Source organism: Anguilla rostrata, chromosome 15, assembly GCF_018555375.3.
Source record: "Anguilla rostrata isolate EN2019 chromosome 15, ASM1855537v3, whole genome shotgun sequence".
Classification (NCBI taxonomy): Eukaryota; Metazoa; Chordata; class Actinopteri; order Anguilliformes; family Anguillidae; genus Anguilla; species Anguilla rostrata.
In genome coordinates, this window is record NC_057947.1 from 26,491,150 (window position 1) to 26,518,763 (window position 27,614).

At 44.1% G+C, this 27,614-nt stretch overlaps 1 protein-coding gene across 2 annotated transcripts; it reads right to left on the bottom strand.

Annotated features, from left to right (window-relative positions):
- Positions 1 to 10,088: 10,088 nt before the first annotated feature.
- LOC135240853 (immunoglobulin superfamily member 3) lies at positions 10,089 to 20,670 on the bottom strand. Of its 2 annotated transcripts, XM_064310855.1 has the most exons (12): positions 20,263 to 20,665; positions 19,502 to 19,879; positions 18,867 to 19,280; positions 18,104 to 18,505; positions 17,031 to 17,423; positions 16,266 to 16,640; positions 15,569 to 15,952; positions 14,471 to 14,875; positions 13,735 to 14,133; positions 13,042 to 13,449; positions 12,106 to 12,504; positions 10,089 to 11,412 (listed from the first exon to the last, which is right to left on the bottom strand). In XM_064310855.1, the coding sequence occupies exons 1-12, from the start codon at positions 20,624 to 20,626 to the stop codon at positions 11,213 to 11,215; spliced, it is 4,521 nt and encodes a 1,506-aa protein (XP_064166925.1). In that variant the 5' UTR covers positions 20,627 to 20,665; the 3' UTR covers positions 10,089 to 11,212. The 2 variants fall into 2 exon arrangements, with proteins under 2 accessions (XP_064166925.1, XP_064166926.1); XM_064310856.1 differs by lacking the exons at positions 12,106 to 12,504; positions 13,042 to 13,449 and having other exon boundaries at positions 20,263 to 20,670.
- Positions 20,671 to 27,614: the final 6,944 nt, after the last annotated feature.

Sequence of the window (27,614 nt, forward strand, 5' to 3'; positions counted from 1 at the left end):
GATTTTACAATGCATTCTGGTTCAGTTTCCCATAACATACTGTATGTCCCTCATTATTTTCTGAAGTGGGTAAAAGCACAGTCTCGATCAAGGTGTCAACAGCCAAGTTAAGCCAACTTCACTGTTCAAACAAATACACATACCCACACACGCACACACATACACACACACACACACACACACACAGGCACATGTGCATACACACAGGCATAAGTGCATGTACACACACACACACACACACACACACAGTACCCAGCAGAACTCTCAGCCACAGTGAGAGGTGTGTGACTGTGCTGAGGACAATTGCCTTAGCTGGTCATACAAGTTTATAAATGTATCATTCATACCTGTTTAGCTGTTCACAAGCAGACTGAGACTGCATCTGACATCAATGGGAAATGACAGCCCTGTATAGACAGAAGACATTGAATGTGGGTGTGTCAACAGAACTGAGAACATGCACACTACCAATTCTCTATGCAGGCTTACATCACACCCCGTGCAATCTGGTGGTTATGCAATATTATTGTTACGGCATTACAAATTTAGACAGTAATGAACCAAAACAAATATGAACGAAAAAGCAGTCTCTGTGCTCAAATTCTTTGGCAGGGAAGGTTACGTAGATACAAGGACTGGGCGGACAAACATTTATCACCAGAATGCCATCCACATCTTTTCTTGATGGCTGCTGGTTCATGAGTATGATGTCAAAAACAAATGAGAAATTAGACCAAAAAAATACATACATATTTCAGCAAATAAAACTGTAATTTGAGGGAAATAAACCTGGTGGAGTCATGAAAGTGAATAAGTTTACAAGCTAGATACCAGGCTTTGTTTTTTTTACATGCTGCCTAGCCATTTTGCTTGCTTAATGCCACTTCACTGATTTCAGATCATTAAAATGAAAGCAACAAATAATTTAAAAAATAATATATAAATAAATAAATAAATAAATAAATAAATAAATAAATGATGAGGAAGTAGCCAGGTCACTGTAGCTTATTTTCATGTCTGTGTTTCCCATTTGGTCTGCATCCATTGTCCAGTTTGTGCATGCACAGGTATGGGAGAAAGCTGAAAACTCACTGCTGAATTGTCATTGATTTCTTCAGCTACTTAGCCCATGCAGTCAATAGACTGCTGGTGCATTGGTCGAGACTTGCTTACTAGGCCACTTACCTTTGTGTCATGAGTGCATTATTGTATTTTAAAAGACTGATATCACAGATTGCTGCTTACCAGCTTAAACAACCTGTTAAAAAATGATCGTTATGTATCATTGAAATGTGTCCGTATCTACCGTTTGAGGTGACTAGGGATATCCTTAAGTTATTCATCATTTTGCAAATGCAGTGAGAATTTTCACAATGGTATTTTCACAAAAAAGCACTCAAAATAACTTGAACTGTCTGGCACACAAGCTACATAAACTAACACTATTCTTCAGTGTTATGTCTATTTGCTAAAGGCTGTGCACCAACCTTCAGGGAAGATTGAAATGGCAGTTTATACAGTTTTATTCAAAGACTAGCATCCATAAAAATACTTTTTCTTACAGATAATTTCTTCTGTACGAATGGCTCTTTTCTTAAACAGTTTGAGACTGTCTCAGGCTGAGTCTGCTGAAAATAATTTAATGAAATATTAGTTTGAGTGGGTGATTGGGTGAGTAAGTGAGTGAGTGAGTGAGTTAATTAGTGAGTTAGTTAGCAAATAGCTTAGTGAGTTAATGAGTTTGAGTGAATGAGAGACTGATTGAGAGAGACTGTGTGTGCGTGTGTATCTGTGTGTGTGTCTGTGTGTGTTTGTGTGTGTGTGTGTGTGTGTCCGCGTGCAGGAACAAAAGTAAAAGAGGCAACAACAAAAAAGGCAATAAAAACACAGGAACTCTTGGTGTGAACTGAGATGTATTAGGTTTCCAGGTAGTTTTCCATTATATTCTTCTTTATATCACACTTACTCATGTCAACTCAGCCCACTGGTGATGCCAGTGCAGGCTATTGCAAGCAGGATGTGGGTAGAGACCTCAAGCTGTTTGCTGCCCTCATTGCTTCTATCTGCACTGCTTCTACCAAAACGATGGGGGGATGAACATGGCGAAGTGGGCGGAAAGAGACTGGAACCACAGAAGAAGAGTGAAAACAGCATGCTGCCGTCGCTGCTTACAGCAAACGATAGGCACAAATTTATTTTATTTTTTGAGAAAACCAGTTCAGTCAGCTATTCAGATCTGGGCAGATGGCTGCATTGAAGGTTGTAATCTATTACTACAAAGATGAAAAGGTTTACTGCCCGAAAGTGTGGAATGTTAGACTGGACTGGGTAGTAAGCAAATAGTGAAATGGTGCTGAAGAATAAATAAAAGAATTTCAGTTTTTAGTTCATCTAGAGCCAGTCCGATTCCAAATCTATTCTGGACGGTGCAAATCATGAAATAGAAACGAACCGTCCTGGAGAACAGGAGGCAACCCAACACCACATGCTTCTCTGGATCTGTATGAAAACCTTTCCCATAGCAACAACAGCATTCCCCAAAACAGTTCTCTCCGCTGAAAATGGAATGAAAGATCGACATACTGCCTGAAACCTTCCATTCAGCTCAGAACTTGACGAAAACTCAAAGGGTAATGAATATTCCCTCTGCTTTAGAACAAACGTAATGCTCTCACAATGCATTTGAGAACAAATTATTAACCTGTTGGTCCCAGAAATCTCTATGACTACCAAGCTACATTGTTATCATTATTATTATTATTATTATTATTATTATTATTATTACTACTACTACTAATAATAATAATAATAATAATAATAATAATAATAGTTATTATTATATATATATATATTTATTTATTTATTATTTTTTGTAATACAAAGCGGATCTAAATTATCCCCATTTTATGTCACTGAAAACATACGAATCACAAATAAATTGTGCATTATATAGTGTGCACATATTTCAGCCACTGAGAAAAAATGGGAAGTAAAATTTATAAAATTGTAAGGTTGGACTGCAATTAGTTTAATTCTGCTATTCAAAAACAAAATAAAGATATTGATGTGTGTAATATCACATTTTGGAGCCTGCTTGTCTTTCACATAAATGACATTAATATCTCCAGCTTAATTTTGGGGCCTGCTATTTCAGAAGAGAGACAAAAAATGGCAGTGAATTTTTAATATTACCCGCTGCGCTTCTGCACGCACATTATTAATACTGTCTGACACTTTCACTCAGTCCATTCACACAGCACAGGACATTACATTATGATACTGTGGAGGTATGAAATGTCACATTTCTCAGAAAAGGCTCTCCTCTCCCGGAAAAGGCCCAGAGTAAATGAGTCTGTACCTTTTCTGCGTCAACATTGCTGGCTTTCACTTCCACCGGCATAATTTCTGGCAAAACTCACACCCACGGCACCTGCTGGCACCAGCAAAAATAGCCAACAACCTAAAGCCACATGTGTGTTTTTGGCTCTAAAAACACTGTCCTTGAAACACACAATCGTGTTTTATTTAACAACATATTTCCAGCAAACTGCATTGCACCAAATACCAATATGACATAATCTCTAATAAATATATAAGTGCCTTGAGGCTGTTCTCTTGGTATTCTACAATGTAGCTCGGAGTGATTCAATAAGTTGGGGATATTGTGAAATCTGAGTACTTTAAGTGTAATCCAATGCTTGAACATTTTTATCTTTTGTTGTATGTTTCATAATATCATCAGTATGTACAGATGTCTGATAAGTTTATAACCGCCACGCTGACATATACATTGGTGGCTTTTTAAAAACATAGGATTTGTATACTAAGGTAGGTATGTTGTACAGTACTTCGCACAGTAACAAACCATCTTTTAGGATTTCTATTAAAAGAAAGCCAAATAAGATCCTCCATTCTATAGGGTTATGTTCTTAACTTGTGAAAATTAAACTCCAAGCTCCAAAAGAAATTATATGAAATAATCTTTTTTTCTTCTTCTCCAGAGGAACTTTCAATGCCACCAAAATAATTGTAATGCATCAAAATTCAGGGAGTTTTGCTCTCTCACAACCAATTGTGTCCCCTGCATTGTGCTACCACCAGAGGGCAGTGTTGGGCATGACAGTGACCCTCCCTCAGGCAGCAGAGTCACCTCAGCTACAGCAGCAAAGGGGCTCTCTGAATGGCAGCACTAAGCATCTGCTCTGTAACTGAACACATTTTCCATCTGCTTTTTAATGGAAAAATCTGCATACTTTTAGAATTGCATGTATTGCACATGGCTGTAAATTCAAATATAACTTAACATAAAATTATTTAGATTTTTTACTGTGGCAAAATGGGTCAGCTTAGTTTAAATAATCTCTGTAATATACGAAGAAAGGTAATAGGCCGCTAGAAAAATAAGCAAATAAACGTAATAATAATAATTCTGTAGAAAACCTTTTTTCTCCCCACAAATGTCATACTTCTCCCTTTAAAAATGGCAAGAGGGTTGGTTAGAAAAAATAGGTATAAACAGATGGATGCGCAGCTTTAAAAAAAAAATGGTGGCGTTTAGATCAATACAGGATGTGCTTTAAGCAGCCTGGTTTGGCTGTGATTTCAGGAGAGGACAACAGCTCCCGCTGGAGGATGACACCTCACTCCCAGAGACCTACTACACACAAAGCAGATCGATTCAAATTCTCCTTTCAGTGAATACCTTAAATGAGCAGAGCACTTCAAATCCTTCTCTTTCAACTGCCAAACCTGCAGGACAAAAATATAAAAAGAACTGTTTATTGAGCAGAGGTCAACATGACAAGGTGCACTGATTTTAGAACATAGGTAAGCTAAGAAATAGAAACAGGATGATACTGTACTGATAAAATACTGCATATCTTGCTTTTTGTTTTCAGCCATCTGTTAGAAACGGTTAGAAAGTAAGTGCTCATTGAAACGAAATATGCATACAAAAATGCATTTAGATGTACTTTTATGTTTTTAATCCAACATAGATAAATAATTGAAATATTTACAGTAGCCGCATCAGATAAGTGAGCACTGAGCAAATGACAACATCATGCTTACACAGTAAGCCCTGTGTGATGCACACCAGTATACTGTAGAATGAAGCAGTGCTCAAAAAAAAGGTTGTAATTAAATAAAGTCACACATCGGTGGCAAGCATAATGGTAATTCCATGGCAAAAGAGCTATAACAATAATTTTGTGTGTAACATCGGAAATGAAGGCATGTAAAGCTCAAATGTGAAGCATATAGGAACAGGGTGGGGGGGGGGGGATGGAAGGAGGGCAGGCTTTGGATAATGAGCAGTTCCTTTCATTCATTGAAAAAGAGAACATAATAACTTTTTTAAATTACAGTATCTATTTTTAATCAATAGTTATAATGAATAACATTGATATTTCTGCCATAAAATGAATGACAAACTACCTCTGACATGGGACAGTCAAAATTTCCATCTATGCAAATGCATTTTCCTGTGCAACGCAGATGGCTACAGCAGACAGGATGTTCATGTTTCTAAGTGAAGGGTCTTTCAGCAGAGATAAAAGTACCTGGTCTCTCTATCAGATCAAGCAACATCTACATTGTTTAATTATTTTTTGCACAATCTGTGGCCATTCTGTCACTGAAAAGACAACAACTCCCTTGAATATCAGCAAAATTAAGATAAAACAGGTCAGCATTTTGCTTGCAATTAAGATTAAAAGAAACGATTCTAGATAAAGAGAGGAAGAAATTACTCAGAACTGAAAAATGTCTGGCTAGCATCTTAGCCACACACATAAAGAAGAACCAACTTACTTTTTACCTACTGTACAAACAGAAATGCTGTTATGTAAAACAATATTACATAAGATAAACTAAATTTTTGCATGGATCCCAACTTCCCCAATGGTAATTATTATTCCCTTTTTTAAATAATGACCTCATCTTTCAATTTCACTTTAAATCGTGTAAATATCTTGACAAATTTCCTTCACCTTTACCCCACACCACTGTTGGGTGGGACTGTAGAGATGGTGAGTCTGCATCATGAGTTTCTATTCATAACCAAAAATATCCATGACCAGCCTTGCCGTTTTTCCATCATACCTATGAACTTCTTACTACGTGCTGCTGAGAACAGGGCAGAGGTCTGCTCGGTGGAAGGCTCTCTGTCAGCATTGAGCTGTGCTGTTGACAAATGGATTACTCTGGCTTAGCTTCCCTTCTTGTGTCCATCCATCCAGAACAGTCTTGCTGGGGTGATTTGGCGGCTTCTGTTCTTCTTTCCTGTTCAGATCTTAGGCACTTAATTGGAGGCAGTGATTGAACAGGATCTTGAATTAATCCCTGTGGTCCCTTGTGCGAGGCACTTGGTAGATGAAACATCTCTTAAGGCCCATTGGCCCATGGAACTCCCCTGCCTGAACACAGGGTAGACAAGATTCTTCACACTTGTATGTTTGGCACAGCACAGCACATTTTGAAACTCTAATACTGAATTTAATAAGAATTTTGTTGTGAGGTTTTTTGAGGCTGTTTTTACAAGGTCACAACCTTAGCTTTTGGAATTAACAATTTAATTAATGAACCAATTAAAAGTTGGTATATAATATAATACACATGCGGTTCCATCTCAACTTATTTTGCCATTACACACAATTCTGCATACTTAACAGCAGTGTGCGCAAACTACATTTCAACCACATGCAACGTTAAATACGGTGGGGCTTCACAGGCAACAGGGACACGTTTATGCTTTTGATCTCGTCATGAAAACAAAACTTACTTTCTTAAAGAGCGAAAAGCGCATGTTATGATGCTACCACGAATGCAAAAAGATCATTCATCTTTCAGAGATTATGTTAGGAGTTTCAGCCCTTGATGCTGTACGCGAGTCTGGCTTTAAACCGACAGGCTCGGCTGAACTGTGAGGTCTTGGCGTCAGGCGCTGAACATCTTTTCGTGGGAGGCGCTGCTACTAGGGTGTTACTTATTGTGTTTCATCCATCCTATATTTAAAGTAATTTTGATCTTTCATGGAGACACAAAGACTTGCACTGGACTGATACGCACACAAATCATATTTTTCACATGCACATAAATGCACAGTGAGTTTATTATACCACACATGCAAAACGAGTTCACTTGTTCACCGCATTTGCTCTCTTGCTCTGATAGAGGAAGTCCAATGATCTACGCCTTGGTGTCCTGCCATTGTCAGCTGTTATCTTACAATATATCTGTACAACCAATCTCTATTTGCAGTGAAATACTTCCTCTTTAAAGTGTAGGGCGTTTCCTGGTACAATCGCCCTAACATATTGTCCCTCACATGATCGCATAAAAAACAACAGAACTCCACCTACCTTTCATATTCTGATACGAGTGCAAGCAATACAATTGCAAAAGTACGGACCGCGTCAAGAAAAAAATAAATATAACGGACAGGCCACATATAATTTCAAGCCATATTGAAAGTGATTGTACAATGTGCCACGCAGCTACAGCTGGTAGTTTGAAAGGGCTTTGGTTCATCGTCTAATCTTTTGCGAACAACATTTCATCAATCACATATCAATTTGGCTTCACTGTGGCCTAGATGAATGTTTACGCACCATATACGTTTGGGTTAACAGAGACTTCTGTCACCGGCAATAGAGAACATACCGAAACAAGCCGTAATGTATATCACAAAAAAAAATAAAAATTACTGACACCACACGATGAAGCCGCAGAAACATGCCGAAACGTGCACTTCCTCTTTGCTCAGAAAAATCACAATTTTCAGTAAATGGATGCCACCCACAATTTGACATACATTCCTTCGTTTCCATGGCAACCAATATTTTATGAGAAATTAAAATACCAAATGGATCCTACATCTGGCCCAGGATAAGACGAATCTGCTAGAGACCCCAGAAACCTAATCACTGGAGTTTCGGTTGTGCATTTAATTCAGCACTTAAAACGATCATCTGCACAACTTTTTATAAACATCTGGAATCTTAGGTCATGTAAAATAATTTTGTTTCAAGTTGAGCAGAAACCTGGAGTTGAACCAGACACATTTAGGCGCAGATTCAGAGGATGCTTATTTGTGTGTATAACGCCCACGGAAATCTTTGGTTTTATGTAGCACAAATTCATCGATGCCCTTGTAAAAGCTTCGTTGTACCTGAGCTGTGCTGGTCAGATGGCATCTACCAAACATTTCCTATGCATATTCGGGTCGGAAAGCGCCCACTTCCTCAACATGACAGTCGCCTGTCAGCCTTGCGATCTGCGCTCGTTTTTCTCTGACCATCATTCTTTTCATTTCTGCTTTTATGCTTCAAGTTCCCACTTTTATAAAAAACTAAATATATGAATAAAAAATGTTTTTTTGTTGTAACTGATTGTTTAGTGGTTTCAAAATAAACACAGCTGTGCATATGCCAATAATTCTAACAAGAATTTAAAAGCAAATTCTCGAACACATTTTTAGCAGCGACTAGATAGTGATACCCAGTCTTATTTATCAAAGTGTGTCATAACTTTTAAAAAGTTACCAGGTCTCTGCATTACATTAGCAAACATGGGTGAGTAATGCATTTTAGAGTTGCATTACTCCTTGTATTTGATGGTTCTTTTGTTCACCGGAATGGTCAAACAGCAAGACTTTTGTAAAAATATGTTAAATGAGCTCAATTTTAGCCAGGTGGCGCTAGTTTCACTATGGATGAAATTAGTATCATGAGCATTTCGATAAAAACACCTAAACCGAGATGTGTGGGGAATGTGCCACAGACGCCAACCCCTGTTCTGTATACAATTAAATATTGAGTTATAGACAGCGTTAAAATTTTTATTGCATAAATGCATTTTTACTTGTACCTCCTGCATTGTGTCAGTATAAATGCCTTCATCTCTTGATTTGTAAACTGCATTTATTCACAGTAATTAACATATAATTTATGCTATTTATTCATTTTTTATTAAGTTTTTATTTAATTTATTTTCTATTTTCTGAAGGTCCGAAAAATGAATGATAACATATTGGGATTTGCATTGGGCACAGTATCTGAAAAGGGCTTAATGAAAGGCCAGGATAGCACTTTTTTCACCTTGAACCCTAAATTCTGTTTTTGAGTCAGCCTGGAGTCAGAAACGACAGGTCAAACCTGCTCTCAGGGGAGGCCTGGGTGAAAGAGGAAGCAGACATTTAAGAAAGGATCGTTTGTTCTTCATTGGTAACATCAAAAACATCAGCCATAAGTGTCAAGATAGATTAACTGTAAGGAGCTGGATGTGGTCAGACAAGAACAATGTGTCTTCATTAGCGGAAGCACAGGCCACAGACTCATCTCAGCATCAACTTCAGCACAGTCTGTTGACTTAATCATGGCGGGGGACCATTCTTCCTTTTCATAGCACATTGTATGCTTAAGTAGTCGTCAGATGCGCTTACATGATTGCCTTCTGTTACATTACATTTCTTTTGGTTGATTATTCATTTTCATTTCATAAATACAACTGACAAGACATCAAAAAGGAAATAAGTAAACCTTAAAAGTCTATATTACATCCATTTTGTTTCAGTGCAAGCAACAGTAATTGTGACCAGGTAGATATTAGGAACAGAAAATACAAACTTCAGAAGAGCGGTTACGATATCCCAACAAAAGCTAATATTGTGACATAGCTACCTACAGTACTATACTACTATATAGGCCAATGTTGCTGCAGCTTGTATTAATATGAACAGACAAGAGACACGCAGAGGACAGAGCTGGATTAAATTGACATGAATAAATAGTTACTTCACTAATATTTACTGTGTCGGTATAATTTCTTTTTTAAAACTGCAATTTGTTCATTTAAATCAACACCACCATTTAACTGACATTTTGAATGTGGGAGGAAAAGCATAATTTATGAAGGTTCAGTCTTCATAGTCACTATTTCTCAGCCTTGCAAACAGGCTGCCACGGTGTTATTAAAGATTGATGAAAGGAGATATGATAAGCATTCTGGAACTGAACAGGAAAAAAAAGAAAAAAAAAGGCCCATTTGAAGCTAATATTACTAAAAAATTGCAACCAATTGCAATCCACTCTATTGATAACGGTGCATTTTATTGGTGCACTGAACAGCCCTGTGACCTCCAGAGACCGAATGCATGAGGCTACAGTTCAGGAAACTGTACAGAGATGAACAGTTTCCATGCTCTCGAAATGATAAAAAGTAAGTTGCTGTAAGAATCTCACACTAGAGAACATACTGTGCAAATCAGCAAAGCACGTTCTGTAACTATCTCTTGAGGTCTCATGGGTTCACCTTTGTGGAAAAAACTTCATTTCAACTGATAATTAACATCACGGTTCAGGGAAAAATAAAAAGAAATACAAAGAAAAAATAAAGAGAAATGCAGTTGAAACTCCAGCTATAGCATAATTTGACAACCCAATTAAAATGAGATTTCAAAGAAACCTTCTATCAGCACAAAACAAGTTCATTCATTTCCTGAGACATCAATTACCAACAGAACAGTGTCCAAATAAAAATACTTTCTGAAAAGGACTGAAGTCATCTTCTAACATGTTTTAATCCTGTTCATTATGGCTATTGCAGTCATCATCATGAAGCAGTCATCATAAAGCAATATATTGGCATTTCTGATACTATAGGACATTTGAAGGGCCATAAATGCAGTAAGTGCAGAAATTAATTTGCTTGAACCTAGGGATCTTAGGGGTCTTACCAACCCTACCACTAGTGCCATTTTAGTAGCTTGTAAAGAAACTTTGCGTGTTAAGTTACAATAGCAATATTATTTTACGTACGTCAATTCCAAAGAAAAAAGACAACGGATTTTAGCACACTTATGATAAATAAACCGGGTATCTCAGCCCAGGGTAGGAAACAGGATCACTAACGTACACCGAACGCAAGATGACAGCAGACTTAGTTTGACAGGCTGAACCTCAGTGGGGGGGGGGAGGGGTAGCTAGGGCTGCCGAACAAGGCCACACCCCCTAATCCCAGTGGCGCGGGTGCTACAGGCATAACGTGTGCACACGTCACCGGGTACTGATTCACAACCCGCGGTGCAGCTCTGGAGTACGTGAGCCCCCAAACGCAGGCGGTTAAGTCCCCCACCACTCCGGTCTCCGGCTTTCTTACCGCAGCTTTACCGCGCGGCGCGGCTCGGCGGCGTCTCCCCCCCCCCCCCCCCCCTTTAGGACTCCAGTTTGGGCTTCAGCGGGTTGCTCTCGGCCCACAGCGACTCGTCTGCCTGACGCTTGGCGGTCCGGCGGCCGGCCTTGCGGAGTTTGTATGCCAGCACCCCGATGGCCAGGGCCAGGAGAGCGATGAGGAGGGACAGCACCACCGGCAAGGCCCCGGAGGTGCACGAGGCCTCCAGCAGCTTGCCAGCACCTTTAGGGAAGGACGAGGGGAACACACGTTACACACGCTCCTCGGCAGGGGCGCCAGACACCCGGTGTTTGACCCGAATGTCCAGTTTGTAAATTATTTGTCCACGTCCGGTTTGTGATCCTGACTGGACAACGTAATGTCTGGCCCGAGTAACTGATGGGAGAAATTTACCAGTTGTTAAGGAACAAATTAATAACGAATTTGGACATTACATTTACACCTGGGTCTGATGACGGTTGCAAGGGACCTCACCCCACCCGCCCCCCCAGTCCGACAGCTTCTGAGTTTGTTCTCAATTACCTCCAATAGTCAAACAGCCTACCTCTGCTTTAAATAACTATTATTTTGAATCTTTTTCAATGGAAATGCACAGGTGCAATTCTCTTTATAAATATGTTCTGGCAGGTTGATTAAAATGGGCTGTAACAGGAAGTTGCCCTGCCAGTTATGAGGGACCTCAGTTTTACACCTCAAAAGCGTATAATTAACATCAATGTATCTGAAATAATCGCTATTATTTAGTCTGCAAATTCACACAGCACTCACACAAGCTCATGATGCCAGTTAGCGAGAGGCAAAAAAACAAAAAATGAAATGCGTGCAGATGGTTGTGCAGCCAGCAACTTACATCACATCTGCAACCTTCTGGTGAATGGCAAGGAAGTACACATTTGGACTGGAGATAACATCTACCTTGTGCTCGGAATGAAATGGTCAGATGCCCAGATGAGTCCTCTGCAATCTTCCTCCAGGTGTTTCTGGGAGAGAGCAGCCATTCCTCCACACGGCAGTAGTACTGGCCGCTATCAGAAGGCTCGGCGTTGGGGACGGTGAGGGTGAACAGAGTGGCTTGGGGTCGGTCAAACAGGAGATGGGCTCTGCTCTTGTCCAGGTGCTGCAGGGTGAAGTTACGTCGAGCTCTGAAAATGGGGCGGGACTCCCCTTCTCCGCCAGCCTGCCGACGCCACCAGGTGACCTCGAAAACTGACCCGGGGCTCGAATACGAGGTGATGTTGCAGACGATCACGAAGTCGCCCTGCTGGTTGCCCATGGTAACGTTGTCATCGTGCTTCAGAACATGCAGGTCGCTCTCTGTGTGCGAGATTTTGTCACGCGTTTTGAGATGTGAAAACTACTGATTCATACAAGACAATGTATTATTACAATGTTACAATATTAAAATCTGATTCACACATAATGTTCACAGCCTCGGGGGACAAGGAGGGAATGGGATAGGGATGGGTAGGCTAATAGCTTGAGGGAATAATTAGGGGATACTAATAATTTACTGAAGAGGCCAGGTAACAGGCCTTAGTCAGGATACATTAGTGATCCAAACTTAAGCTCTCTAAAGACTTCAATGGGACCTTTTATGCCCACAAAAAGATTCAATATTGTTGGCTAAAGGGCTCCTCTGTAAGATTCTGTAGCATCGCCTACTGCAGTTTCTCCATCAATTCATTGCTTCCTTGATCAGGCCAAAATTGTCTCCAGCCAGGACTAATTCTATCAGCAACTTTAAATTTCCTAAAAGGCCCACCATAGTTAGGAAAATCTCCATCTTTCACATCCACTTATTTTTTGCATGAAAATGCTGCTGGGTTGACCACCGAATGTAGAATAACGCACCCGTGTGGAGGACGCTGACGCGGGTGACTCCTGATTGGTCGGTGGCGCTCTGCAGCCACTCCCCCTCACAGCTGAGCCGGTACTCGTCCACCTGGCAGGAGTAGCCGCCGCTGTCCTGGGCGTCCACGTTCTGAACGGTGAGGCCGAAGGAGCCCAGGGCGGGCCGGTGGAAACGCATCCTCCGCACCAGCTCCGCCCTCACGCCCGGGTGGTCCAGCACAGCGTCGTGGCTGAAGCGCAGCAGCACGGTCCTCTCCGAGGAGCCGGCCGGGACGAAGAACCAGGTGACGGAGTAGTGGGAGGCGGGCGAGACGCTGCCGGGCTGCAGTCTGCACTGGAGGACCGCCGCCGCACCCTCCTGAACCGTGATGTTGATGTCGGGCTTCAGCACGGCGAAAGTGCTCCCTGCTGAGAGTGAGACAGAGTTCTCAGCATGCTTAACTCTGAGCCTGGGCAACTGGTCAACATTAGTTCAATATACCACACAATGAAAAAGCATTTGGATGGCTGAAATGGAAGCTGAGGCTGAGGTTTTTATACCTGTACGTCAGCAAATGGCCGATTATTATACATTCTACGAAGCTGGAAACAATGACTCTGGTTTCCTACAAGAGCATGTTGTGTTCATAAGCCGCGGTAGCAAACCCTAGATACGTCAGAGACAACAGCATTTCAGGTGAATGGATGTCTAACCTTGTGGTTGGAATGAAACGGTCAGATGCCCAGATGAGTCCTCTGCAATCTTCCTCCAGGTGTTCCTGGGAGAGAGCAGCCATTCCTCCACACGGCAGTAGTACTGGCCGCTATCAGAAGGCTCGGCGTTGGGGACGGTGAGGGTGAACAGAGTGGCTTGGGGTCGGTCAAACAGGAGATGGGCTCTGCTCTTGTCCAGGTGCTGCAGGGTGAAGTTACGTCGGGCTATGAAAATGGGGTGGGGCTCCCCTTCTGCACCGGCCTGCCGACGCCACCAGGTGACCTCGAAAACTGACCCGGGGCTCGAGTACGAGGTGATGTTGCAGACGATCACAAAGTCATCCTGCTGGTTGCCCATGGTAACAACGCTGTTATCTTTCAGAACATGCAGGTTACTCTCTGTTTGTGAGACATTCAGCAAAAGTTGTGTTGTTAGATTTTCATGCAGTATGAGGTATGAGCAATCAATCACAGCCCAGCAACCGCACAACATTCTTTAGTGAAGCACACAAAGTCACACTAAAGTCAGTTAGCTACCACAGACTGATGCATTAGTTGTTAAGAGGGTTTGTAAGAATTGGCTGGGATGGACATTTTCTTGATGAGAAGAAATGACTTAAACCGCCATGCCCCCATCAACCACTTTGAAGACACAGTCCACCAGGCGCTCTGGAGAATGAATGAATGAATGAGTCTATCAATCAATCAATCAATCAACGGAAAAAGCAGGACGCACCCGTCTGAAGGACGCTGACGCTGGTGACTCCTGATTGGTCGGTGGCGCTCTGCAGCCACTCCCCCTCACAGCTGAGCTGGTACTCGTCCACCTGGCAGGAGTAGCCGCCGCTGTCCTGGGCGTCCACGTTCTGAACGGTGAGGCCGAAGGAGCCCGGGGCGGGCCGGTGGAAACGCATCCTCCGCACCAGCTCCGCCCTCACGCCCGGGTGGTCCAGCACAGCGTCGTGGCTGAAGCGCAGCAGCACGGTCCTCTCCGAGGAGCCGGCCGGGACGAAGAACCAGGTGACGGAGTAGTGGGAGGCGGGCGAGATGCTGTCGGGGCCCAGGCTGCAGTTGATGTGCACCTGCTCGCCCTCTCGAACCGTCACCTTCGATTCCTCTTTCGTCACGCTGAAACTACTCTCTGTTGGGCAAATTACAGAACATTTACTCCGAGATGTGAGCAGGGGCAGTGCTGTAGAGGTACTGCTCAGTTAGCTACTAGCTAAGGCTTGTATCATGTGACTTATCCTTAAGACAATTGACTAAGATTCAACTATTATTAGCAGAGCTCAAACAACACAAGGCCCGCCTAGCTGTAGAGTTTATAAAATTTGGATGGGACCTCAAAATTGTAAATTTGAACACTGAATCGTCCAAAGAGGGGCAGCACGATGCTGGGTAGAAGGGGTCTGGGATTCGAACCTCAGCCTGGGCCTTTCTGTGTGAAGTTTACATGTTCTCCCCATTTCCACGTATGAGTGTGTGAGTGAATGGTGAGTGTGCCCTGCAATAGATTGGCACTGTCAGGTGTTCCTGCCTGCGCCCATGCATGCTGGTGGCACCCCCGCCCCCCTGACCAGGATAAGAGGGTATAGATACACCATGGACGCTGAAGATCTGTGCTGATACCCCTTGATGGAGAGCAGGCTGATGTTTGTGTTTGGGCTGATCAATTTCATTTCCTGTCTTTTGGGGCTTTCGGTAAAAAAAACGTTTCAGTTAAAAGTTTTCTGTGAATAATGTAACTGAATTAAGGCTATTCTGTAGATGACTCACGTATGACTCTATAATGTGACATAGGAAAAACTGAAGAACAAAATGGCGGTTGGTGTACCTTGAGGGCTTATGAGGAGTTGTATAACAGCAGAAGTTGACTTCAGCGGGGCCCAGTCTCCGTGGGGGTCCTGTAGCCACTCCTCCACCAGGCAGTAGTACCGGCCGCTGTCGGCGGTCCCCGCCTGCCGCAGGAGCAGCTCGTACGACCGCGCCTCGCGCCTGCTGAGGCTGTACCTCTGCCCCGCCTCCACCTCCAGGACGGCGTCCCGGTCGGCGTGCAGGAGGGTGCGGTTCTGCCCCCCCTCCGGCTGGAACAGCCAGGACACGGCGAAGCGGGAGGCGTTCGTGGTGGCGGCGCGGACGGCGCACTCCATCCGCGCGTCCGCGCCCACGCGGCTCCGCAGCGGCGTCTGGGGCTCGGCTGAGACGGACAGCAGGCTGTCTGCGTGCGTAACAGACCACAGGGTTACGGGAGGAAGCCAGAGACTGTGTCTCATAAGCCAGCTGTCTGTGTCATGTGCACCAGCCCTGCTGATCATCATTTTTTTTTTTTTTCATTTGTTTCATCCATACTTATACAGTAAGAGAACTGCAGTGCTCATTCTGTGCGGCTATAAGGTCCGGCCTTCAGTTTCACATGCTTGTGCATTTAAATTGTGCAGAATCAAAAGGTCTCTCTATGACTGGACACACGGGTCCATCCCCTTTTCACATATGACTCCTAATTAATTATTTATTTCTTATTTTTTGCTTACCTGGCTTTTGGACACGCACGGCCAGCACATTGGAGGATTTTAGCGCTTTCTGAGTCTGTCGCAGAAAGGCCTCGACGACGCACTGGTAGGTCCCGGCCTCCTGGGCGCTGGCTCTGAACACCTTGAGGATGAAGGTGACTTCATCCGGCTGCACCTGCGTCCTGAGCTGATAGCTACGCTGGTTCTTCCACCAGGTGATGACGCCGTCGTGGAACAGAGACACTATCTGCTCCTGAGACGGTGATCCCGAGCGCTGGATTTTCCAGGTCACGGACAGAGGAAACCTGGGCCCTTTCACCTTGCAGAACAGCTCTATTTTCTCATTTTCCCTCACGGACACCGTGCGACTTCTTAATTCGGCGCGTATTAGAGAATCTGAAACAAGTCAAGAATAAAAACGACCTCATTAGGACAGGTGAGACTGTCACATAAATTTTATTTATTTATTTTTTAATACGAGAAAGGTGGGATTTGAAAGAAAACGTTTGCTCACTGCACATGAAACCAGCAAAACATCCACTTCATTCATTTCACAAAGCTTTTCCACACAACGGTACATGAAGAACAGAAACCAAGAAGCACTACAAGTCCGGCAAAGAAACTGCAGACAGCAGAGTTGTTCAATCAAATTGCACATCAGTCAGGATGCAAGCAGTATAGAAAACTAAAACTGCACTGCAAGTGTAAAATATGGGTTGAGGCATCGAATGAATAGACTATTCGTTCAACGAACAGATGATTTTATTTCATGTTATAAATTCTTACCCACAGAGCGGACTTCAGTGTTCACTTCCTGTGATTTAGAATCCAGCTTCTTCACGTTGCCTTTGGTTTCGGTCACCCAATCAGATACCGTGCACTTGTAGGCGCCGGCGTCCGAGGGCAGGGCATTGGCGATCTCCAGCGTGAAGGACTCCGGCGTGGCTCGGAGCGTCCGGACGTCGCCCATCTCCGCCCGCTGGCGGTACCGCGCCCCGGGCTCCATCACGCCCTTGCGGCTCAGGGTGATGACGTCACTGAAGGCGCCCTGCCCTGGTCTGTGTTGCCAGGAGACGGACTGCTGCCCGCTGGCCCCCGACACGCCGCAGGTTACCCGCAGAACGTCGCCCTCGTTCACCTCCAGCGTGGAGGACGGAGCGGACACTGCCAGTTTACGCTCTGCGGAGGGAATATCTATGGTTACTGTGCGCTCGATGTGTCAGCTAGAATGTGTCACCGTCAGGTTCGGCAGGGATCCTGCCAAATGTATTCCTTTTGGAGAAATAATAAACCTTTCTGTGGAGCCTGAGCACCATAATGCATGTGGAGGATCAATGCGCTATTATGATTTGGTTCACAACTGACACCATCAATTTGCTTTTAGTAAGGGAGAGAAAAAAACATGTCTCTAACAAAGTGATCAAGGGTACAACAGACAAGCTAGACCCTACATTGAAACTCAGAGCCTCAACTGACACAACTATTCAAACAAATACATGCACGCGCACACTCGCACACATGCGCGAACACACGCGCACACACCTGTCAGGCATTACCGCTCTCTAAATAAACCTCAGTTGTGGTCATTAGCAGACGGAATGCTGAAACGCTGTGAATCCGATCGCAAATGGGATCTACCTGGCTCTCGAGGAAAATTTCTTTAGCAGAAGTCAGATTAAATCACTTGAGCAAATGCGACTGAGTTTGAGTGTCATCACGAAACAGGAGCAGCCCTGGGCGAAGGAGCACAACCGACAGCAAGCGGTATGCGTCGCTCCTCGTGATTTTGGGAGTGTGTTTGAAACGCTCAGTGGTGTAATCACGCAGTACCCCCGTGTTCATTTCCGCTGCACACTCACCGGCGACAGTGACGGCCACATGTTTTACAGCCGAGTCCTGGCTCTGCCCCCGTGTGAAGGAGCTAGCAGCCTTCTCCTCCTTCCACACCCTGCAAAGATATTTCCCAGCATCCTCTGTTCTGACCGGCCGGACGGCCAGCAGGTAATCCCTGTCGCTCTTCTTGACCACCTTCAGCTCTCCCTCGCTCTCTCTTCCTGCATAGTCTGGCCCAATGGAAGACACGCCTGTGGGCCCGATCCCAGCCATCTCCTTGTCGTCTTTCAGCCAGGCCACAGAGAAGTAACTGTCCGACACATCCCGTGCCTCCACGGTGCACTGGATCTCCAGGGTGTCTCCTTCGCGAAGATCTTCCCCAGGGGCTTCAATGCGAGCGTTGAATGAATCACTGTCTGGGAGCACGTCTGAAACAAAGTAGAAACGGCTCTCAAACGGACTTGTTTTATGTAAAAAATCACTTAGGCGATACTTTGCTGATGTGTGGTCATGCCAATAAAGCTTATTTGATTTTGAATTTGACCTTTGTGCCTTTTCCAGATTAAGTGTTTGATTCTTTACACTACATGAACCCTTTACACAACACCAGAATAAATACATTTTTGGAGCAAGTTCTACACAGTAAAATGGTCAGTGTTCAATCAACATTATAGGAGTACATATAAGTCCAATCGGGACCATACTGAATTTTACTGTATAGCCATGGTGCTCCTGCACATTTTCTCTCATACTCTCATAACTGCATGTAGATCGACAGCTTGAGCTCACCTATGGGTTGGACGTGAAGAGTAAAGGCTTCACTGTCTTTGTAAGCAATTTTGTACCAGGAACGGTCCGGATCTTGGATCCATTCGCTGGCCTGGCAGTAGACGCTGCCCTGGTCAGACAGCTGCAGCTGCGACATGCTCAGTCTGTACGTGGTGCCCTGCACTTTATCCAGGCTTACGAATCCGGCCTGATACCGGTCCTCAAACCCTTCCCCGGGGCTGAGGGTGAAGTCCCTGTTCAGGGAGATTATGGGGCGGGGCTGGCCGTCTCTTTTGCTCTGCAGGAACCAGGTGACGGACAGGTGGGTGTGTTGGAAGGTGTGGCTGGACACTTCGCACTTCAGCTGCAGGGCCTCTCCCTCGGTCTTGCTGAGGACGGTGGGATTGGCGGAGGCGCTGAGGGTATCCTGGATGACTGTAGAGAGGGAGAGACCATCAGAGGCAGGGCAAGGCGAGTGTGTGTAATGTAGGTCAGTTAAAGCAAAATGGCCTCGGTTTTCTTTCACACCCAAAATAATTTATCCACGTAGCTTTTACGGCCGTCATCACCGACAGGCAAGATTATTAATGAATGGCTATTTAATAGGTTAATTAGCATATATGGGCTATGACCTTTAAAATGAAGAAGGACCTTACCATTAAGTGTGATTTTGGCGAAATAAGTTCCAAAATAAGCCCCGTCTGTATTGGGAGTGGAGCATTGGTAGTCCCCCACATCGCTCTCCTCTAGTTTATTTATGTGCAGCAGCACAGACGAGCCCGTTAGCCGCTGGATTTGTATCTCTCCGGCGCTCACTCTTTGCGAATATACGGCGTAAGAATAATTGGGGTCGGACGTGCTGACGATATTGATCTCCGTTTCCGGTCTTGCTGGCTTGTTGACTGAGAACTGGAATGTTTGCTCGGAGGGGCCCTTGAACCCACTCACTTTGCAGGAGATTGTGACAGGATACCCTTTTGCCCGATACAGTGGCCCCTCTTGCATGTCGACTACTCGCTGGCCATCACAGACATCTGTGAAAACAGACACAGCATGAAAATATCCACACGCATCAAATACGGATTTCGACATGGTAAACGTGTGCATTTGCACGTTAACATAACTCACTGTAGTTGTACTGTACTGCATTGCAGAAAAACAGCCTGCAGATGATGGTATTATCTGTGACCGGACTAACAGAAAACACTAGAGAATACTCTAGTGTAAAGTGGCAGGATGCAAGTAATTATTTTACAACACAGCCTAGGGCTTTTGTCACACATCTCTGCAGTTCAGCAAATAAGCTGGGCAAAGTAAAAATCTGTTTTGCTAAACACTCCTTATGTCACTGGTTCCTTATGACAGGATGGATCTTGGAGGGAAGGCGGGGTGAGGCATTAGGATGCTGTGATCTTACCCCAGCGGAGGAGTCCGTTCAGGCAGAGCAGCAGCGCGCACCCCCACAGCCGGTTCATTCCGCCCCTCTGTGTCCAGACGCAGTCCAAACTGCAGGGCCTGACTGTGAGCGAATGACACCTCCACCCGTCTGTCTGAAGCTTATGGGGCTTGCGTGCAGACTCTGCTCTGCAGACGAGCAGCAAGACAGAGAGGATGTGGGTTTCCTGTCGTAACCCACTGTCACCAGACGTCAGAAGGCCATACCGTCTAGCGAGAATGTAACCTCCTTTTTTGTTCTTTTCATTTTTTAATTTTTTTTTTTTTTTTAACCTCGCCAAAGTAGGCCAACACCTACACAGGCTCCCCACTGAATGAGCAGGCATATTTTATTCACCTCTGTACTCCATAAAAGTTTTTAACACCACTAAATGACAATGGCACAGCTGAGGTAAATATATATATATACATATTTTTTTTTTTAAAACATATTGAAAACAGTATGCAGACGATTCACAGCATAGAGAGGCGCGTCAGAGGGTTAATAACCTGTTCTGCACTGAGCCTCTGGTGCTGGTTGTTGCAGAGACCAAGGAGATGAGATTAGACTTTTTGCTAACGGCTTGCAGTGCACTCGTCTGATAAACAAGCATACTATACTATACTATAATGCTCCCAAGATGTACTCTTGAGAAGTAAAGGAAACTGTCTCTTCTCATTCTCTAACATTCTGTATTGCTTAATGTTTTGCTTACGGCTAGTAGGGAACTGGTTTCTGTTTGGTCTAGCAGCAACATGAACCTCCTTGTGTACTGCATAAAATACCCTCTCATCTTAGAAATGTCCAGGGCCATGGGAGTCCTCCTCTGTTTGCTCCAATAGGTACCAAACCAATACCTGCTAAGGCAATACACTGGAGTTACCCAAATAATATATAATTAATATCCCATATCTCGTATTGGGTTAAAGAGGAACTGATCACTTACAACACATACAATGTGCATATGAACATCACATGCCACCCCAGAGCATTGTCTGCGGTCAGGCTCTACTTGCTGACAGGTCACTTCCTTCAAAAGTCCCACAAGTAGAGTGCCACCTTGTGGAGAAAAAAATCTAAATGTTGAGCGATAAATAACACAGGCCAGCTGGCTCCCACCACAACAGCATCACGTTGTTCAGATTTGCAGAATAAACACAGCATTTTCAAAATGCGCAAAGGAGCAGTGCATTTGCAAAATGGAAAGTGAGACGTTGGGGAGAAAAATAGAACACCCATTAACTGCAAAATTAGGAGAGAATTTCTGCTCCTTTCATTGAGAAACCTATTACCAGTATCTAGATCTACACAAACAGTGTAGGCAAAATTAGAAACTGATGGGGAAAAAAGTAAACTCCCGATTGAACCATAAGAAAAGATGATCTGCAAGACTATTCAAGACGCAAGAGGAAGTGCCCAGCATTTGAGAGAGCTTTAAGAGGGTGTACGTACTGAAGTTTCCCATGACATCAGAATCAGAATCAGAAAGAGTGCCATTACTTGGTAGATTAAATGTGACTAGATTTTTAAAAAATTAAATTTGCAGCATTTTCCAAGATTGTACTAACAGTGGTTTAAATTCCACTTACCAGATTTTCTGAGCCATGGGGCCCTGGAAAATGATGGCTGGTGTCACAATGCGATGGCCAATAAGGCCCTAGAGAGAGGCAAGTGAAATTAAACACAGTCGTTAAGGGGTGAGTTGATAGAACAGGTAAAACCAGGGGAACACCAGTCTTCAACACTAGCCAGTTTGTTACACTGTCAGGTGATACTGTGGCCAGTCATAGGTGCAGGCAACATTTAACGGTCCATGAGTGCATTTTTAGGAACTGTGAATTTTAATTCTGCTTCCAAAGCAAAGGCATTCGGCTCAGGCTGATCTAAATGCTTTAGATCAACTGTACTGTAAATCGGTCCTCTTTTCAAAGAAAAACGTCCTTCGACGCCATCTAGTGTTGAAGCAGACGTACCTTCCAAGACGTGAAGAAAAGTGTGGAGACCCGTTTTAAAATGAATTTCCCAGACAGACAGACAGACACACATACACACACTCACTCACGCACACAATATGACAATTAAAATAAACACAGGGAAAGAAAGCACTAGATAGGTTTGAGGGTGTGGGGGACAGAAAGGGTCCAAAACTGCTCACAGCTCTCTCTCTGTCTACTCCAAGCTGCTGTCCTGAACTGTGCATAGCCAAACCACTTTATAAGGCGTCTGCCCATGCAGGGACTCCCAGCATGGCTCAGCAATAATCATACCCTGGGATTTTTGTCGCCATGGCAATGCACAAAACAGACATTAACTGTAATTAAAGCAGATATTAAGGAGCAGGAAAAAACAGAATTTTGGACAAAGGTGCTTTCCCAAGGGAATATTAAGTGAAGATATTACCACAGGTCAATTTAAGATTTGGGCATTTTCTGAGAGGTTGTTGATATTACAGCAGAGTGGTGGGTGGGACAGATATTATCAGAGGTCAGTATATGCCAGGCCTCATTTTCCACATCAGTCATAACACACACACACACACACACACACACACACACACAATCCCTGGCAACACTAATTGGCTTAATGAGCCAGGACTCCACCCCAAAGCTCTGGTAAACAGTGGGGACATTGGAAAAGGTCACAGAAGACTGAAGCATCATGGTTTTATGAGATTTTTTTTTTTTTGCGTGATTCCCTGATCAGTCCGATACTGAACTGGGAACTTAGACAGTCAATCTGAGTAAAAACCATCTTGAAACCGCAACGTGTTCATTAAGTTTGCTGACCTGCTGACTTATGTCCACCCTACCACAGCGGAGGAAGTGTTTCAGTGGAAAAGCTGCCGCCTCTGAACGGCTGAAGACCTGCAGCTGTCCGCTACGGCAGAGAATGAGAAAGAACGTTCCGGAATGAAACCATATTTGGTTTTGCTGCGCAAATGAGCTAGCAGTTCCATTACGGTGACAGACAGCATTAATCAACAGCAGCACAACGGGCTGTGTCACAACGGCATTCAGAGAGCCCTCGTGCGGGATTCATGTGCAGTAGGACAGTCGTTCTCCGGCAGCTGTAATTTTCCTCTTCAGAATGTACATTTTAAAAAGATAAAGCGAACGGCACTTGTTTCCACAGTATATATAACAATAACTCAATACTATAATACCCGTGAAAATATGTCTACTTGAACCCTGCGATGCGTGGGTCACATTGAACCCGGCTAACTGTTCTGCGAGGCCGCCCCGCGCCAAGAGGCGTTCGACGTCCCGCCTCCTCGCCTGTCACATGGAGGTGCGATTCGGCTGATCCGTTCACACACTCACACCAGCTCACCTCCTGGTTTGGGCGCGCCCGCAGATCCTCGTGGCGAAGGTGAACGAGGCCTCCTTGTCCTCCTCCTCCTCCTCCTCCTCGTGTGACGCGGGACGCATTTAAATCGACGGCACCGCGTCCCGCCGCGCGCCTCCTCAGAGCTCCCTCTGCGGAGCCGCTCATCGCCTCCTCTTCCCGCTCTCTCCCGACCTCGGCTCGAGGAAATCCCTGCCGGCCTCTTCCACTCGAGCCGGGACCGGTTCACGTTCGCGTATCAAGGCTCTTCGGGGTCAGGGTTTCTCACCTGCCGAAATCCGAGAGGAGGGCGACCCTCGGCGTCAGCCCCCTTCGTGCGGAAGGCATTTTGTGAATCTGTGTCAGTCCTCGCCCCAGCTTTCTGACTAAGGGCGAGGGTTCCAGAGCGGTTTTGCTGAACAGGTTTAATCCCTCATTCCCGCCTCCACCTCTTTCTCCCGCTGGGCGCGTCAAACACAAAAGCCGGCGGTAAGAGAAGGCTCTCGATGAGCTTCACAGCGCGGCCGCACCCACAGAGGAGAAAGACTGGAAAGAACCTTTGTGCCACTTTTTAATCACTCATTTTCCTTCACAAGACACAATACTCTGACGACCCGCTCATTGCACCTCCCAATAAGAAAAAAAAAAAGAGGAAGAAACCCACAGAAAAATATCCAAAGAACTGAGTTAGGACATGCACATCCAACTAAACATACGTACAGGAGCAGGGCAGAATCAAAACCATTAGGAAAAAACCCTCCACACACTGTAGCTGAATAAAAATGCTCCCATTTAATGATACAACTCTGACATCTGTACCCAAACAGGTCTTTCCCAGGATGTGCACCTCACCTACTGTTCCCAGCCATTGGCCCAGGCCCTTGTATGATCTCACTTGCCCTATTTTATCCAGGTTCACTAGCTGAGACCAAGGGCTTTGGGGGGAGAAAAAACAAAACAAAAAAAACTATTGTTTGTTAAAAAAAAAAAAACTATTGTTTGTTATTATAATTTTCATTTGTACCACCAGACCATATCCGTTGCTGCTAGGTTGGGGTTCAGTGCCCCTCAGGTTCACTAGGAGTCCTCACCTCCCTGCAGCAGGGGTGCTGTTATAACCCTCCCCATACTCAAGACCCTGGAGCTAATACAGCACACAGTCAAGGGAAAGCTTCCTCAATGCCGTTAGCCCTACGCAAGAATCCCATCACTTTATCCTCAAACAGAGTCTGACTACAATTGGTAAGGACTGTCGCTCACTGATAACAGGATTCCGATTTATTTCAGTTCCGTTAATATTTGTACTCATTTTGCAGTGGGAAAATATATCAGCAACTATAATTAGGCTACAATATTTCAGGGTTAGTTGGACGCTGGAAATTACTACTGCCATTTATAGGAAACTACATCATCTAAGGGGTTAATCCCAAATGCAATCTGCACACGATGAAACTTTCCAAGAACTGTGGCAAACTCCTAAGGGCAATTAAAAGAGGTTAACTGGGGACAAATTCCTAGTATGTGTTCAGGCACAAGGTGCATGGAGCGCAGTTCATAAAAACAAATGCATAAAACCTCAGTGAGTTGGATAATACTTTATCCCAGGGCTTTTTTACAAATATTTGTCTGATCAATTCAACAAATACGCATTTCTGGCTCATGAAAGAAAATGAGTGGTTAGATGACAAAGGTGTGGTTTAAGACATACTGTACCTCCATGTGCTCTAAGCAACAGTCAGCACTGTTAAAACTCTGCAGAATTCTGCTGTCATAACCAATCATCATACAACAATATCGAAACATAGGGAAGATAAATATAATAAGATTCTGAAAGTCCTGTCTGCAGTCATAAGAGGCAGGACTGTCCTTTGGTGCTTTTAAGAAGACAGGGAACAGCAAGTGGGTGTGGTATTGTCTGCAGTAACCCAGTAAATTTGCTGAGCATCATACTAGAAGGTGGGGGAGGGGACATTTTTAACTGTACCCAGGATTTATTTATTCATTTTTAAGATTTTACAAAATCTTGACAAATCATTCAGACAGACTTTCTATACACCAGTCCACTTAGCTGACCAGATGCTGACAAAAAAGTTCTGACAGGGTTTATGTTCATGTGAGGTTGAGTTGTGGCTTGACTGAAAATGGAGAAGAATGCTGAACACACAATGGTCCAGGAAAGCCACACAAGTTGAGCAGACGTGTTATTAATAGAAAGGTTCATCAAAGCAGAGAAGTAAACCTCATTAGCCAGCTGTCCACCACAAAACCACAACCAATCTATTCATGAAGGTATTTGTAACCGCATACTCTCCTGAGCCATTTCATAATGTCTACAGCTGAGCAGTTTCAAATTGGGGGGTCACATGTTGCTCTGCATTTACATGATGATACTTCAACAGACTGTAAATCTTTTAATCCCGTGTCTACCCCTTTAAACAACAAAAGACTATGGGGAAAACAATGAATAGCCTTCCATTAAAATAAAGACAAAAATGACAGCCTTCCATTTTGAGGGATAACAACAGCAGTTATGAGATTTAAAAATAATAATAATAAGGTTGTAGCAATTTGTGGACACCACAAGCAGTCGTGTATAGTTTCAGCAGACAGAGGACCAGGGAAAGGCACTGCTGCTTACTGCCTTCGTCACAAGCTGGTCACTGCGTAGGCCTCAGCCTTTATTCTGTCCTTCTTGCCCTCTGTCCAACCTCCAGAAAACCCGCCCCGATATTACTGCCTGTCCAAACACCGCCTCCGAGCTTTGTTGACTTAGAGTACACTTCACACCACAGTTTTATTGGAAATTCTCTTCCGAAAAAGGCCTAAAAATGCCAATGGATGGTGCCATCAGCAATCACATTCTACCATGCCAGCTAAGTCATCTCGCCCTTCAATCCTCAGGTGGCATAGAAATGTCTGAGAAACAAACCTCCGAACATTGCGCTATAGCTCCACAAAACTAGACAGGGATCAGATATTGCGTGGCGATAGCCTAGAGACAATGATGCACATGAGCGTTAGGCCTAACAACGTAACGTAAGACAGTATATGACATCCTGCTACACACGGCTTATGACAAGTATACCTGTCAAATCATATATTTGTTATTTAGTTTTCATAAATGCTCATGATTCCATGTTTCTCAAGGCTTATATAAAAACAATGTTACAAAAGCATCATGCCAGCCACTTAAGCTATTTTCCAAAGCCAGTTTTATACCCACTTTCTTAAAGCTCTTTCTCAAATGTGTCATGATATATAAAAAAAAGGCCTTGGCTGTAACTCTTAGATTCGGCACATTCTATTGTTTTAACTTATAAAGATGTTAAATTGCATTGACCCCAAAAAAATAAACAAATTCACAGGCTCAACCTAGGACCGTAATGGCCAATTTGGGGGAGTGAAGACCGGCACATACCCTGCAAAGTGCTTACCCCCCACAGTCCTCAGACCACCAGTGGAGAGGCACAGGCATGGTGTCAGAGGAACCCACTACAGGTGCAGCAAGAGCAGGTGGACAATAACATATAAAGGGCCCACCACGGGGGGCACAGAAGCTGACTGCATGACCCAAATACTTTGGAGGATGCAGAAAGCATCCTGCATGACCCGAGGCAGGTGCTAGCAAAGCATGTGGTAAAAATCCAGGTAAAGATGGTGTGTGTTAAATATCCTGTTTGAGGATAGTGTCTGTGTTATATGTCCTGTTTGAGGATAGTGTGTGTGATACAGTATATATCCTGTTTGAGGACAACGAGTGTGTATTATATAGCCTGTGTGAGGGCAGTGAGTTATATAGCCTGCGTGAGGACAGTGAGTGTGTGTTTTATAGCCTGTGTGAGGACAGTGAGTGTGTGTTATATAGCCTGAGTGAGAACAGTGAGTGTGTGTTATATAGCCTGCGTGAGGGCAGTGAGTGCGTGTTATATAGTCTGTGTGAGGACAGTGAGTGTGTGCTATATAGTCTGTGTGAGGACAGTGAGTGTGTGTTATATAGCTTGCGTGAGGGC

Excerpts from the sequence above, each read along its gene's own strand:
- LOC135240853 (XM_064310855.1), bottom strand. The coding sequence starts at position 20,626 with ATGCCTGCTCATTCAGTGGGGAGCCTGTGTAGGTGTTGGCCTACTTTG. Across the intron at positions 14,134-14,470 it reads CGTCAGCGTCCTTCAGACGG|AGAGTAACCTGCATGTTCTG; the intron begins GTGCGTCCTGCT and ends TCTCACAAACAG. Across the intron at positions 12,505-13,041 it reads CGTCAGCGTCCTCCACACGG|AGAGCGACCTGCATGTTCTG; the intron begins GTGCGTTATTCT and ends TCTCGCACACAG.